This window comes from Hetaerina americana, unplaced genomic scaffold (assembly GCF_022747635.1).
Source record: "Hetaerina americana unplaced genomic scaffold, ioHetAmer1.1.p SCAF_7, whole genome shotgun sequence".
NCBI lineage: Eukaryota > Metazoa > Arthropoda > Insecta > Odonata > Calopterygidae > Hetaerina > Hetaerina americana.
The window spans coordinates 50,387,327-50,403,737 of NW_027287316.1; the positions used below are offsets into that span (position 1 = coordinate 50,387,327).

The 16,411-nt window shown below is 34.8% G+C and overlaps 1 protein-coding gene across 3 annotated transcripts; it reads right to left on the minus strand.

The window, feature by feature from the left end:
* Positions 1 to 5,644: 5,644 nt before the first annotated feature.
* Prim1 (DNA primase small subunit) lies at positions 5,645 to 15,376 on the minus strand. 3 transcript variants are annotated; one of them, XM_071595235.1, is made up of 9 exons: positions 15,278 to 15,376; positions 15,055 to 15,180; positions 12,548 to 12,704; positions 11,401 to 11,573; positions 9,976 to 10,162; positions 9,500 to 9,719; positions 8,686 to 8,903; positions 7,800 to 7,981; positions 5,645 to 5,900 (listed from the first exon to the last, which is right to left on the minus strand). In XM_071595235.1, exons 2-9 carry the CDS (start codon positions 15,164 to 15,166, stop codon positions 5,881 to 5,883), a joined length of 1,269 nt encoding a protein of 422 aa, XP_071451336.1. In that variant the 5' UTR covers positions 15,167 to 15,180; positions 15,278 to 15,376; the 3' UTR covers positions 5,645 to 5,880. The 3 variants fall into 3 exon arrangements, with proteins under 3 accessions (XP_071451336.1, XP_071451334.1, XP_071451337.1); XM_071595233.1 differs by lacking the exon at positions 15,278 to 15,376 and having other exon boundaries at positions 15,055 to 15,214; XM_071595236.1 differs by lacking the exons at positions 15,055 to 15,180; positions 15,278 to 15,376 and adding an exon at positions 14,798 to 14,889.
* Positions 15,377 to 16,411: the final 1,035 nt, after the last annotated feature.

The following is a 16,411-nucleotide window of genomic DNA, read 5'->3' on the forward strand; positions in this document are numbered from 1 at the left end:
TGGATGGTGAAAACATATGTGGGCATAATAAATAAAACCTGGTATTTAAAAATAGTTGTGCAGGGTAACAGAATATTTTAACACTATTCTGGTAGAGATATTCCATCAAACTTAAAGAAAATAGTTTTCTTTGGCCATTATCTTAAACACAAATATGTTCACTGTTGGATATTAGATGATGGATTCAAGTAAATAGGTATATTTTTTCAATATCATGTTTTCTTATATTTTATAAATATTATATCAACTGTGATAATTGAGATAATCTGTAATACGCTGGAATGCAAATAACATTTCATATTCTAAAATGAGCCCAGTACATACTACATAATTGTCTTACCTCGCTCTTTAGCCCATTGCATTTTTTTCTGTTCCAGGAGAGACATGTGTCTTGTTCCCATTTTGACTATTTATTTTCCTTTATTTCTCATGATGACACCAATATATAGTCAAAATTTATTGTTGCACTCGAGATTTAAAACTTACACACAGCTACACAAATCAACTTCATTAGGAATAGATACAATAAATGACAAACCACTCTATTTCTTGGAATCCAAAATATTTGTAATAAGAGCCTATATCAGAAATTAATGTAAATGCATATCACTCAACCTTGGTTAATTCCTTAACACACACGTTGCCACTATTTAGAAATAAGTAAACTCATTTTCATGCTTGTGCTGTGGTGTACATCTGAAAACCTTCCCTGCTCATACTAGCTCTTAACTCCAAATGGATTAAGGAATTTTGCAATCTCAAAAACACTTCCCAAAAATCAATAAAATCAGTGAAAGAAAAAGAAGCAAAATAAAAATGGCAAATGTGGAAATTTAATAATGCAATATTTTTAGCTATTAATTAAAAATATAAACCATTCTATGTAATTGCATTCCTCCGTTTTCTCTAAGAAAGTAAGAATGTTTTCACATGTTGAAGGACTTCCTTCCAAAACCACCTTGTTTTGTAACCATGGTAACCTCAGCAGGTCATTCCAGGTTACCCATGAGAATCAGATTTGAAACTTTGGATCAATATTACGAAGTTTATCAGTGAAATTCGAATAATAAAAAAATAATATAGTTGTTAAAAGTTATGCAACTAAGCTAAAATAGACGGAAGAAAATAAAAAAAATAAATGTATGGTCATGAGTAAAAATAAAAATCCAAATCAATGGCCAGTTTCATGCAGCAGGCTGTCCGTCACAAGTTAAAATAAAAAAAATCAACTTTTAGATGGCGACATTTTTCAAGCCTTCCGTTTTGTCGTCACGTTTACGGAAGTAGCGAGCTCCCTAATTCATAAATTGTCAAAACATTGTAATCAGTTTCGTTGACCCCCGAAATTGATATCGGGCACCTAAATTTGTTCGTGGCCGAGCACAATTTGAAAGAGAGCTCGCTTTCCCTTTTCCTGTCAACGATTTGATAATATTTATATAACTATTGGTAAAATGTATTATGAACGGCATACGCATGTGATCGGTATCGAGCTGATCGAAATTTTAAATGGAATGCGGGAACTCCGCGCGCCTGCGTTGAGAGTCGTTAACCCCAAAGAGGTTTTGCGTCTTTTTAACTGTCAGAGATGCATTTAATTTACGTTTGCAGTCAGCCAACAAATTCAAAACTTTGAGAATAAAATATAGACACAAATGCCACCCTGTGCCATTCGGTGCCGCGCACATCTGCGTTCCATTCTCATGCATTGATCCCATAAAGTTACCACAAAGGAATCAATAATACCGTAACTTGAGACGGCGTTTATCTTTCAGAACAATCTTGAATGTCTAAAATGACAGATAATGCAAGTACGAAGTTTTTGAAAATAATCGCAAAGAAAGCCCTTTTCAGCATATTATGTATTTTAAATTAATTATCAGTAAATTTTACAAATACATTCCTTAAAATCTGGCCAAGCTCTGGTCCAAGAGAGGTTATTTCTTTTACATCAATAATTCAGTGGGACAAAAAATTACTCAGAAAATGAAACAAAGTGGAACATTAATAGAATATGATTACCATTCAAAAGTTTTAGTTTGTAAATACATCTTAAAAGAATTAATTCCTGTTTGCAGTTGATTTATTTTCTTTTCAGTAATTGTTTGTTTGATTTATTAATAATATTAGTATTCGAATGAAATTCGCTAAAAAATTATAATGAAATATCGACTATTCCTAGAATGAGTGTGTTGGAAGGGGGCAATTTCCACAAAAGAGTCTTGCTTAAAAAGGGTGGCTTTTGAGTCTGACAAAATGTCTTTTAACTTTTCCATTACTTCTCAGGCCAACAAAGTAAATTTACAGGCCTTTTTTTTGAACTTCTTCGCAGAAATTGAAACATTTAATTTTTTCCATGCAATATTCAAACAATAAGCCTTCCTTTAACTGAGTGTTTGATATGAATACACATGATTGCAGTCCATTATATGCTTGCATTCATTTCTAAACTTCATTGCGATTAATTTTTTACTAATCAATTTTTAGCAAAGTTGGCATCCCCACTTGCATGCCTTGCCAAGAGTTAGACCTGCTATGGTTTAAAACTAGTCACCTGCCACTGTGCTGTGGCACACCTGCCAGGGACAATGGCTACTAACTGCCAAATTGTCTCTGTGTAGCTCGTTGACAACTTAGCAGATGACACATCGTTGCGTTGCTTGGCAAAGCCACATGGGGCTTGTTTATTGTCCTCAAATGGGAAATTCTTTGAAATCAATCAGGCGGTATATGAACTTTCAAATTGGAGAATTGAATCATGAGCTCTTACCCACCAAAATCTAAAATTAGCAATCTGTAACATATACCAATTGATACTGTGAATTCCAAAGTATCCCTGACTTTTTCATGAATTTACCAGACCAAATTATTCCCTAAATATACAACACTCAATCCTCTATTTTAATCAAGAGATAAGCTTGTAACACATTTCATTTCCAGAAATAAAAAGAATTCTTGAAATGATGAGGGTAAAAAAGAAACTTTACGCTTCCACAATAAAGATTTAATATTTCATGACCATGGTTTGTTAAGTTAAACCTGAAACTGTTATATTTAGAATGCTTGAAAGTTTTACTTCAAAAGTTTGAGTTGATGCTACTTTATTTTTAAATTTCATTGCTCTTAGTCAGGCGTGTGACATAGAACATGATCGTAAAAATATTTATAGAGGAAATAGAATTTAGAGCAGTAAACAAAAATACACTTTTCAGGGAGCTGCAGCAGTTAAACCCAAATAAAATGGAATACTAAAAATACAGCTATCATTTATAAATTATCACTCACCAATAAATCCACACTGTAAAACCAGCTTCTTAAGCTCAGTTTTAAACATATTTTCAGGGACTTTAGTTTTTGCATTCATTGGCAATTAGTTAAAAAATAATTAACAATTTGAATTTATTATAAATATTATAAAAGCAGTATGCTCTCCTGCAATGGTGAGAGAAGGGAGAATCACTGATGCACAAATATAATATAGTAGTTTAAGGGGAGGTGCCCAAAAGCTAAGGCCATTTGCACTATAAGGGATGGATGGGAAAGGGTGGAGAGAAACCTGGCATCAGCATCAGGCTACTCTTGATGAAAGGTGCCAAGGGGTGCACAGTTTAATATCCCATCCAACAGATCGCATACTCACTCTCTACAAAGTAGGGATTGGGACACAACTGAAAATTACCTGCCGTCTCAAGGTTTCGAAACAGGGCCCTCTCGATGGGAAGCCAGTAAGCTAGCCCCGGCACCAACCCGATCCCCCAATTATAATATGGCTGAATAATGAATGTATATATGAAAGCCTAATACTAACAGGTTATTATATACTGAGGTAATGAATATTCTAGAGGCATACATAAGAATGCAAGTTTATTTAAAAATAGGATTACAAGAAAATAAGCCGACTTACGAAAGTAGAAGAATATTCTAGTTCTTCAAGGAAGACGTTTAAATCTACCTCCCGGCTCGCATCTATCTAACTACAGGAACTTTTCTGTACTATTTTAATGTGAGTAATGAGACCAATCATCACCATAAGCTACTGCAAATGTTCCCCTACCATCAACTAAGATGGTGGCGTTGATCATGGCAATTTCAAATCTATTTTTTCACTTACATTATACAAAAATATCAAAAAATATTAGTAGTAGAAGTCTTTTAGGGGAGGCGACCGACAGCTAAGGTCATTTGTGTCATTCGGGATGGATAGGAAAGGATGAAGGGTGGAGAGAAACCTTGCATTGGTATTAGCCTACTCTTGATGAAAGGTGCCAAGGGGTCCACAGCTTAACGTTCCATCCGATGGACGGCGTACTCACTAAAAGTGCCCTCAAGTAGGGATCGAGATTGCACTGAAAAATATTTGATGCCACCAGGATTCGAACCTGGGCCCTCTACGTGGGAAGCCAGTACGATAGCCACCGTGTCATTTTTATCCTCCAAAAATATTTCAAACACTCATCTTTTAATAATTCTCACATGTTTGAAGTCTGTCCAGAATGTACCCAGCTATGCATTATTTTGAGAAAAATAGCCTACCTAGGACAATGAGACCTTAATCCCCTTTGAAGTACTCCTCTTGGGATCTCACACACATCCCAGCATCTCTTCCACTTTTCAAAACAATCGGCAAAGTCCTTTTACTGGATGGTCATTAGCTGCCTGATCACATTCGCCTTTATCTTGTCAACAGACTATTGAGAAGACTAGGCTTTTGTTTCAGGGTCATAGCTGTAGACCCAAGACTCATCTACAGTTATGACCTTTTTTAGAAAAGCTGGGTCATCATTTGCAGCTTGGAGCAAGTCCCCTGCTACTTCAACATGAAATTCTTTATTTTGAGCATTTCTAGCAGGTTCTCTAATACATTTTAATTAGAATGAGCAGCAGTGACAGCAAATAATAGATGAGGGCATTACAGTATTTCATGATTGAATGTAACTGCTTCATAGGTAGCTTTGATTAACATAAGAACTCTTGATACTTACCTACAGAGTATGTCCGATGAGTCGTTAGGAAAATTCTCTTCAGTTAACCCTGGTTACTTGATATGAGAGACCTATCAATGGATATCAGACAGGACAGAAGTTGTAAGCTTTCCCTTTAAATTATTCCTTATGACATCATGGTCCACATCATAGCAGTACATTTTTAACCACACTAAGTGTTGCAGTAAGCCTTCAGTTCTCATTATTATTTTGTTAACCCTACACTTAAGTCTATTATAAATCATGATATTGTGTCATAGTTCCATCTGCTTCCCACCCCCACACCTATGTACACATCTATGCACGAAATGCTGAACTACCTCATCTCGCATACGATGGTGTAAAAATCTGCTAAGGAATGAGCAAACAAGATTTCATTTCTTTAGCAATTTTGCCAATAGAATTACTACTTACAATATTGACTACATTACTTTTATCAACCTGTTACTCATACTACACTGAGATGGTGACATGAGGGTACCAAAATCCACATCAACATGAAGTAATCACTCATTTAACATCATGACTTAAAGTAACCAAACCCTGTCATAAAGCAAGGTTTGTTCAAGCAAGTTTTGTAGATGTGCATTCCATTCTTGCATGGAACTTCCATGTAATCCATTCAGTTTCTGTAGGGCAGAACAATGATCTTTAAACTGCAGTACAACTTATATAGTTTAATAAGCACAAAATGTAACAGCAGGGAGCCAAAATAATATCAGTTCAATAATTTACAGTACACAGATCTTTAGAAGTATTTTTTAAAACTTAAAATTTATAAAATCATGATCATAGAAGAGGACAGAATTCAGTAACTGTAAAAATGTCCTCTATGTACAACACTTTCCTCATACATCCATGCATCATTTTATCACAATATGGCAGGGGCGTGGAAACATTAAAACTCCATCTTCATGTCTGAAAAAAACAAAAACAAACGCATGATTCTCAAGATCACCCTCACGTATCCTCCACCTTCACATTAGCATGACATACTTGTCTATTGATAATTTTTCAAATACTGAAGATTCCAAGGAAAGAACAAATGTTTTATTTCCTCCATTAATATTCATCGTTAAAATTCTTTCATGAATAATGAGATCACCAATGTTGATTTTTTGAATAACTACCGATTAAGGCAGGGGATTAAGCGATATGATGTGAAAATAAGTATTCCACAGTTATTTCTTGAAGAGACTTCTTATCTGTATATTGCTCAGCTATGAAATGATCTTTCACACATTGACGACTATTTCTTGCAGAATATCTAACTTCTGCTTGATTTTCAATGTTCTTATTTCTCTCTCAACCAATTTAAAAGCAAAACAAATCAATATCAAAACAGTTAGCTAAATCTACTTTTGTTAAAAATCTCGTCTTCCTTCAGGCACCTCCATCAAAAAATATCGCTTAATAGTGACAAACACATCTCACCTGCCTGGAAATTGTCAGGGTCATTTTTGGTGGAAGGTTGTTCTTCTCTATACAAAATATTATTCATCCCCTCCATTCTCATTCACAATGGAGCCACAGCACAAACTAGTGCAAATTCCAGCACTACGACAAGTGACATAGGACTTCCTAGGTGAAGGTCTATTTGGGTTAGATCTTTGATTCATGGGTCTATCAAAATCTCTTCCCCACCAGAGCATAAATGCCACGTAAGCTGATTGACTGGGAGTGGCTAGCTCCTGACAGTCCATTTATGAGAAATTCAGCCCCTTTGTGATGTTTCCTGGGCCCATATCAGGCATCTGACAATTTTCTGGTTGCAAGAGAGCTCAACCACCAGTAGTAATAGTAGTTATTAAGGGAGGCAACAAACATTTCAAGGCCATTTTCTAGGGATTGGTGGTTAATATGGTATAGATTGCATTTCAGGGGATGACGGGCAGGGTAAAGAGAAGTGCTACATTGGCATTAGCCATATGAAAAATGTCCAGGGGACCACAATTTAACATAACATCCAAACAAGTGGCATACTTCACTTGCATTGCTCTTTGCCCAGAGAGGGAATTGGGATACCACTGAAAAGTTCTACCACCTCCAAGACTTGAACTCAAGAGCCTCGTGATGGGAAGCCAGTATACTAAACACTGCAAAATCCCACTCTACTCCATTTATGAGGTCTCCAGGAATGGCAAACACCTGGGTGAAGCAAGAACTAGTAGATATACCACTCACAAGCAGCTCCTGCTCAAAGTCACTCACCCACAGCTCAGATGCTACTTTAACTGAATCGGAGGTAAACCTTCTGGGTTTTCTCCTTAAATTTTAAGTTAATTTCTGCAAAACACAGGGATAATACATCAGTATTCCACATCTATATTTGAAGGGGTGCTCGAACATTCACCCCAATCTTGTCTGATACCAATAATTCACTTTTATCACATTCATTATTTCCTTTCCCCCAAGAGTCAATAGTGGGGAAAAGGAACCCCTTGGCTGATGGCTCACTCTGAAGCTTTGTCACATGCTATAACAGCAACTTAACTGTGTTCACCCAATAAATGATGCTCTTCCCATATCATATCTCCTGGGTTAAAATCATTAACATTTCCAATTCATTATTGCACACCCCACCACAATTTTTAATTGATCCTCTTCCCATGTTATAACTCCTCCCTTGAAAGTCATTACCATGACTAATTTATGCCAATGCACGTTTCTATGCGTCAAGACAAAATCCCTAAGGCCAGCATATAATTTAATTTTACTGCAATTAGGAAAAGAAATGTGGTATGTGAATTGTATTAAATTTGCTAATGATACCACATTTTACTTAAAATAAGCAATAAATAAATGTTTAGTACAAACCATTTGCTGCCAAGCGATCTTCTTTCCTTTCATTTTCCAGGCCCCTTAGAAATTCCTCGAAGATAACAAGGCTCTTGTGCATACTAGTTTTTCGAGCATCTCTGACCTTTAACTGACCATCAGCCGATGATGATATTTCCATTGATCGAGCATCAAATTCATCAATCTCTCTCAAAAGCTGCCTGAAAATGAAATAATTAACATTAATAACTTAAAAAAATTTAATAATATACTGTTTAATGCATATATGTTAATTTAGGTATCCTCAGGCAAAAAGTTAATTAATGAATCACCCATGAAAAACATTAATATTCTACTTTTACTTTTCAAGGACCTTAAATTACTTCCTCTAAGATATATGTACGCATATATATTCTAAGCCTAACTACCAATATTAAAATAAATGGAAACTGCTTCATGCTAAACAGTGATGTACATGGTCATAACACAAAAGGTATTACTGATATATGTTACAAATGTAAACTTAAGCTTTAAAAGGTGGACCCACGGAAATGGGCATAAAATTATTCAATAATTTACATCAATCATTGAAAGAAATTGAAAGTATTTGTAGTTTCAAAGCGAAACTTTTAGGATACCTGCAAAAGGAGATGTTCTATTCTATGAAAGAATAAATACTTAGTAGTATGACCCGTTGTAAAATATTACATATTTCTGCGTAGTTCAATGTAACTTTTACATATTACTGTGTATTTTACTGAGATTTTCCCATATTTCTTTGTAGTTTGTGGATTATCAAATATTGACGTGCCTTATCTCATGTGCAATTGACCTCTTTTTGTATGGTATCCTGATCACCAGGTGGGAATGAATAATAATATACATAATAATTAACTGGTTTTTCTTAGATTCTAAATAAACATACGTTATGGTAGGTGGTGATTTATTTGGGTCAAACTTATCCACTGCTTTTGGATTGATTGGCATTGCTAATCGACCAGTTTTTGGGTGTATGCAGAATGGTGCTTTGAGCAGATGTCCCATTCCGGTTGTAACATGTTCATCCAGCCTTGGCATCAAATATCTGAGTACCATTTCCTCTTCAAATAGGGCATCATATATGCCCCCACGCTTACCACCACCCTGAAAAAATTCATGAAAATGTAAGAACACATCTTAATGTCAACTTGGGATGCCTTTATGATGCATATCAAAATGCGTAACTATAAAAGCAGACCACACAGTCAATTAGTTGTCCTTGAATTTTCACCAGTTTTAACTTATGGTCATTATTTTAATAAACATTTTGTTTTCTAAGTATTTTTTTTAAACATCTTTTACCTTTTTTTGCAAATATATGGCACATTAGATTTTATGCACATGTTCCATTTTAGCAGTTACATGGCAGGTAAAACATGTGAACACATATATGGCCATAATTACAGGTACCTGTTTTCTTTACGATGGTCGCTAGTGATTTTTTTAAAGATGTAGCATCCTAAGCCACATGAAGATTATTTCAACCTTAAAAATACCATATATGACTTTATTATGTGATGAAGTAAAAAATCACAATCACTTTGCAGTGAAGTAAAAAATCACAATTTAACATTAGACTGCCGTCTTTACTCATGGATAGAAAAAGTAGTTTGACATCCCTAGCGTCAAAAGGACATCTACTAAAAGGAGTATTTTATGAACAGGACCATGAGTAAGAAAATTAAACATTTAAAATTTACTTTATTTTTCTTCTGACTGACAGCTGCCGATACAATGCCCCATCTAGTTGTAGAATTGGCAGAGCTCCCGGCTCTATTGAGGTGCTGCTTGACTTCCTCCAAGAAGGCTGGTTCATCAATCATGTACAAAAGTTTTTCCAAACCCTTCTCACCAGAAAATATATCTTGTTCTTCCAAACAAACTGTTTCAAAGTATGGCAAACAAATATTATAAGAGCGCCTGCAAGTAAGAAAACCATGGATGAGAAAATTTAAATCCAACAACTTCTACCTTATCAATTCCAAGCATTTGTGAGGTTTGCATGGTGTTTGTAGACATTAAAGGAGTATCCTAAAATAAATGCATTGCATTAAATGCATTAGTTTCATTCAACTTCAGTCGATCATAAACTTCTCAAATCCACTTCAGTCACATTTCACATGAATAACAAATGTTTCCACACCAAAAATTGTAGAAATTTTGTAAATGTACTCACCTAATATAAGAGTGATATAATGTCTTAGAAGTGAGATAAGGTTTCTTTGATGGAAAAATTGAAAGATAATCAACAATAGCACTGCGGCCTTGCGAATTCAGCATCCTGGCCACACCATCACAAATCCAGCAATGCACACCTCGGCGACCACTAAACACCCATAGGAGATGCTGGAAACCGAAATCCTCTGAAATAAATTTTAAACTGTGTGACAAAATGAATAATAAAGGCATATAAATATTGTATCTTGAAACACAACTTATTTCTAAATCCCAGTTAACACAGTTACCATAATAGTATATATAGATATGTTCTTGATACAACAATCAATAATGGCTTTTAAAAACCATAGCCAAATAGTCTTGATTCAGTAAAGTGTGCAAAATTTCTCATGAATATTACATCCACAGATTTACACAGAGTCCTCAACTCAGTTGACATGGTATTTTCTGCAAATCTTAGAATTCCACAAAGCAACAATTTCAGAGTGTTAAAAACATTTGCTTTGACAGGACCTTCATGTTACATTTTTATCCTTCGTCCCTTTTCATTTCACTTTAATTTCAGTCTAAAAACTAATTTCCTTAAACAGTATTTAGTAGGTCAATGATTAAAGAGGATAAAGATAAATTGGAGTATTTTGAGGCAAGACAGCAGACAAGAATGGGAACAATAAAATGGACAGCAAGGATAACAAATGAAGGCCTATACATAGAATGGGGAAAAAAGACAACTATTAGGAGGAATTTGAAGAAGGCAGGGCCAGTGGATACAGAAGATAATGCAAGAAAGTGGAATTAGGAAGACTGTAAGAGGGGAGAATAGTGGGAACAAGAGGTAGAGTGTGGAAAACAATTGGATAGAATTAAGAGAGGCAGGGCATATGCATGGCTAAAGAATCAGTAAGGAGGCAGTATGCTAAGGATATTGTGTCATGTTACTAGGGACATAGTAGCACAGTAGTGTGTAGCCCCAGGGTCCATTAAAAACCTACCCTAACCAAATAGACTACTACAATAATAATAGCATTTAGTTCAAATTTTCTTTGAGCTTCTTCAGAAAAAATTCAATTACTTATGGCACCACATTGAAACAACGTGGTCTCCAAAATGAGAGCAAGAATTTGAACAATAAAATTTAAGAAAATCATTTTGTAAAAATGGTACAATTGTTGCGAGAATCAATTGACATTTCTTCAGTTAATATGACATTACTAAGTGACATTCGGTCATGGTCTTGATGGTCCTCCACTACTGGAGCTCCCATATATAATATGACAAACTGACAAATGAAATTGTTGCATTGAAATGACAAACTGATGTTTGGATATGCACCCTATAGGCATCTCATGTCAGTAGCTATCATAGCAGAAATACCCTTACAAATGGCACCCAAAGGACAAAAAAATGAAGAAAGGTTGCTTACCTCTAAGAGCTCTATCCAGGACCTTGATTGCCACTACCATAAATTTCCAGCATTTAGTGCAAACATCACCACCTTGGCAGCAAGTTCTTATGCCATCATAGTCAGTTAAATCAATATCCAGAACAAGTTCTCGATGAACCGGTTTTAGAGTAGCAATTTTGTGATCTTTAGCTCTATAAAAAAGGCAGTTGGAATCATTAATTTATTTCATTTATGTATCGTAAATCAGGAAACAGCCATATTTTTTTAACTTAGATGGATTCTAGTACAGATAGATACAAATACTCATTCTTTCCCCGAACAATCAGAAATCATAATAGTAAGAAACTGAAGTCACTTTAGAAATATTAAAAACATTGAATTTTCAAGTCGGAACAAAATTAAACATTGCAAAGATGTTAGGTATACTTTCATGTGCATGTGTATGTTAGTTGGTAGTTTGAGTGTTTGCAAGTGTGTGGGGTGTAAATGTTCTTGCATGAATGTAAGCCATGTTTTTTTGTGGATGTATGATTTTGTGGTTTCTGCATGCGTTTTTTTTTCTTTTCTAATTTACTGGTGGTGTCCTAACACCCCCCGCCACACGACCTTGCGGCGGGTTGCGGGGTATTAGTAAATGTAGATGAACTTTACATTTGATTTTTAAACTTGGAAAAAAAGAAAAACAATGACAATTACAAACACAAGCCCAAAGTGGAGAAAAATCCAGCTTGGTGAAATTAAACCTGCGAAATCTGGGCTGGCAGGCGGAGATGGTATCCCACTGCCACCAGGATTGGTAATTAACAAAGGCCATTCAATTGTAGTCGAAGAGATGCATAGATATCACAGGCAATAACTTAGATCTACTGAATGGTATCTATTGTGAAACCACTCAAATGGCATTTTTTTCAGAGAGCAGAAATATAATAATCATCTTTTTTAACCTAACCCTTGTTTCCTATTAAACTATTCAATATTTAAGCTCGTTCAACTCAAATTAACACAGGCTTAAACATTTTTTCAAGTTGAATAAATATATGTTGAAAAACTAAAAAAGTATTGCTTGAAAAATTATATGGAACACAAAAACAAGAATGTTTACTAATATATTTTTGGTTTAACAGGATTAAAAGTACATTTAATATAGTTTCCACCAGGTACCTACCTCACATTTAGCACTGGACCGATATCAATTTTGTGAGGACACAACCTCAGGATTTCTTTTTCCATTTCATCTTTATCAGTAAATGATAAATGTCTCAAGTATATATCTTCAGCCAAAGTAAAGGAAAACTCCCGAAATTTGAAGTTAGTTCCCCTCACTAAAAGAAAGGCAAGGATAATGATGGAACTTCAAATAAATATGTAGAGAAATACCAATGAATTTTAGGTAAAGCAAAACTTTCAGAGTTACAATATTTTTAACACCAGAAACATGAATGTAAAATTTCAAACCCTTTTCGAAATTTAAGTTTATTCCAGTTTTTGAAGTCTCCTCCTTACTATCTTAACATTTCAGACTTTTATACATGTTAGAACAAGACAAATGTACAAAAATTTCAATAACATTAAATCAGAATTTTTTTTGAGAAAATTGATGATCCACCTATTACTGCTAAAGATATTCAAAGTCCCCAATTGAACAAGTAACTATGTAAGTATTTCTATCAAGTTACATATATCTACACTAAGTTCAGATATTCTATGAGTCCCATGTGCTCTTTTGCAATCTCTCATCTACCCTGTAGCCATTTCCATTTGAGTTTGAGGACCTGGCATAAGAGGAATTTTCCAAAACCTGTAAAAGCCTAATTTGCAATTTTATAAATGATGAACAATTGAGGCAATGTGATGGAAGTTTAATTTTTGGTGAAGGAATAGGGGAGCCATGGTAGGGAAAATGTGATTTCATAGCTACTGTGCATCAAATAAAGAGGAATACCAATGTGAAAGCCCGAGTTCATTACTCCCACATACAAAAACTATGACAGATGCAAATCTGAAACCTGAGAACAGCTCTAGCAATAAAACCAAATACAGATAAGAACGGCCAGCGGTTACTCAGCCAAAGCTGTAATTAAGGAAGGGACCATATATGGGTCAAATGAAACAAAAACATGAGCACGGAATTTAGAGACAGCGCATTACTCTTTAGCTTAAGGCAAATCTTACTTGAAATGATAAAAATGATCATTGGAGTAAATAAGCACAACTGCAATCAAATCTAAATTGCCAATATAACGCCTGTATTTTCCTACAAAGCATTTTCCATCTTTGTTCTACTCCCATAGTCAGCCTGTAACCTCTATTATTATGACTTAATTGGTCATTAGGTAGGCATTCGATTGGCCTCATCAAACAGAACACATCAGAGACAAAAAATATGAGCACATCAGGCATAAAACATCAGAAAATCATAAGTTTTTCTAAGAATAAAAAATTTATTCACCGGGTAAGGAGCTTAAGAGGCTAGCCATGAATACAAAGTTTTTTTTAAAGATGGCAGATCTATTTTTTTCTTGCAGTCGGCAGCATTTGGTTAAATGATTTACCAAGTTTATCGAGTAATGCTGTGATTTGGTTAATTTGCAGTTACACATGAAAAGGCGACTTTTTATTGTGTGTAATAATCATGTACCTTATGTATTGTGGGAAATAATGTACATAATCTTTTAGATGCATCATTATTTTACAGATATACATGCCCTAAAAAGTAAGAATATTCCAACTTATAAATAATGGTCTGCTATGTCCCACCCAATTTTTGACATTCTTGAGGGCCATTGGCCATCATATTATTTTACCATAGGTCTTTTGCTATGAAATTGGAGGTCTTTAGCGAAATTGAGTTAATTTGCCGGGGCTCAATGTACACACTATTTCCATTCAAAGGAATTAACAAACACTTCCAAAGAAATTTACACAATCTGTAAGTTCTGGAGATCATCCACAGCATATCTTTCACAAATGTAAGACGATGGAAGTGTGGGATTTCTTTAACCACAACTCTCTTCGATAATGATTAAAACTGAATGCCGAAAAGTCTCTATGTGCATTATACAACTAAAAAAATTAATACGGCGTTCGAAAATAACGATTTAATTAAGTATATGATTAGACTCCCAGCCATTTTAAACCCCTGCAAATGCGTAATAGCAACATGATTTGATATTTATATCAAATCTATGTACATAATTAGCTATACCTAAGGTGAACTTCCTGCCAAGAGATTATTCCATTCATTATTTGATTACACGTTAATCGATTAAAAATGCATCTTTCATTTTAAAACTCAAGGCTTAATAGGCACCGAATGTTCGGATTCACATAGGAGATATATTTTAGCATTTCTCACACAAAAGCTAACACTAATCGCTTCTTCGCCCAACCAAAAAATGAGCCTACTAGCACTTACCAAATTATTTTCCTCGGAGATACATATTAATCGACACAACATGACATTGTGAATGCTATGACGTACATTCGCCGCTGAATGAAAGATGCATTGTATCTTTCAATGATAATATAAAAATGTATACATGTTCGGGTGATACCGAACATCTACTACTATTACAATGAGGGAATTTCATTTGATTTAGTAGACGGGCACGGAGTGTAAACCAAGGCACTTCTCACAAGCAAAGCAACTTGGAACAAATGCATTAAAATTACCTTCTCCATAATTTAACCACTTGTAGAAAAGTCCACACGGAAAGAGTCTCTTGTAAAACACTGGCAGGAGGTCTTGTAAACTGTTTGGGTCATACTTATCTTCTCGCTCCATTGAACTCTTCTCTACTAACATTACCGCACATGAAAAGATTGTTTGCTTAATATTGTTATAAGACCTGTTTAAGAGCCTGATAAAGACACTGCTTAGCGATGAGCTACTTACAGAGTAATACAATTGCTAAGCGGAGAAAGAAAATTGTTTGAAAACAAAAATCATGATACCGATTCTAATATCGCACCCGTGGTGGATACTTAGTTTTTAAACGCTAAACTACATTAATAAAATTACTGTAAGATACTTTACAATTACAAAGCGATAATAAAGACACATTAAGATTATCAGAAAACAAATATCACCTTAATCTACACTGTTTCAAATTTCAGTTTTTGGAGGGAAAAATTAATGCGCTTGGAATAACTCGTTTATAATTAAAAATGAAAATCGATATTTGACGCGGTATCTGTAAATACCGAGAAACACGAAGTGTTTCAGTTTAATCCCTTATAAAAAAGTAGTACACACTTAAAAAGTCATCACCTAGGTCCGTAACTCCAAATTGCATTTCGAAGGGAAATTTTATGATTAACCCTAAATGTGAAAGAAACGAAATGCATTAAATAAATTAAAAACTCCAATAACCGTAAACATAATGTAGTGTGAATTAGGCATAAAAGCATTTGTTTGATCTGAAGTCATTAAGCAATTTGATTCATACAGAGGGCAAATGATCTCATTCAAAATATGTTTAACAGTGAGAGAAATAATGTAATAACTGCCAAACCAATGAGCAGGGTCAGAAGAAAGAAATTGTTTTTAATGGTATGATTTAACTGTATGAATATTTATGAGGAAATAAGTATAGGTGGAGTGTTGTCTCACTTCTCTTCATATTCATTTCCTTCGATGACCCACCTTCCCATAATTTTTATTTCTGAATTCAGTCTTCCAAGTCCCATGCAAGATTTTCTGACATTGTGTGATTATAGAGATGGCAACACCCTCAAAACTTTGACACACCAGTTCCTACATAAGGAAGTTAAGCAAAGATGAACTGGAGGCTCAATGGGTGCCCTCCTTACCTTAAATGTGATGAATGTCCAGTCTGCATGTGCCAAGGTAGATTAAAAATCGGTTGGTATAAAAGGTCAATGCATCCTGTTCAAGGCCACTCTCCAACAAATTATCTTAATAGATATTGCAATGTAAAGCTAATTCCTATGAAGCCCATTTTATTTCCTCAGCTTTTCCACTTCTCCTTCACAAATAACCCACGTTAATACCAAAAAATAACCCAAG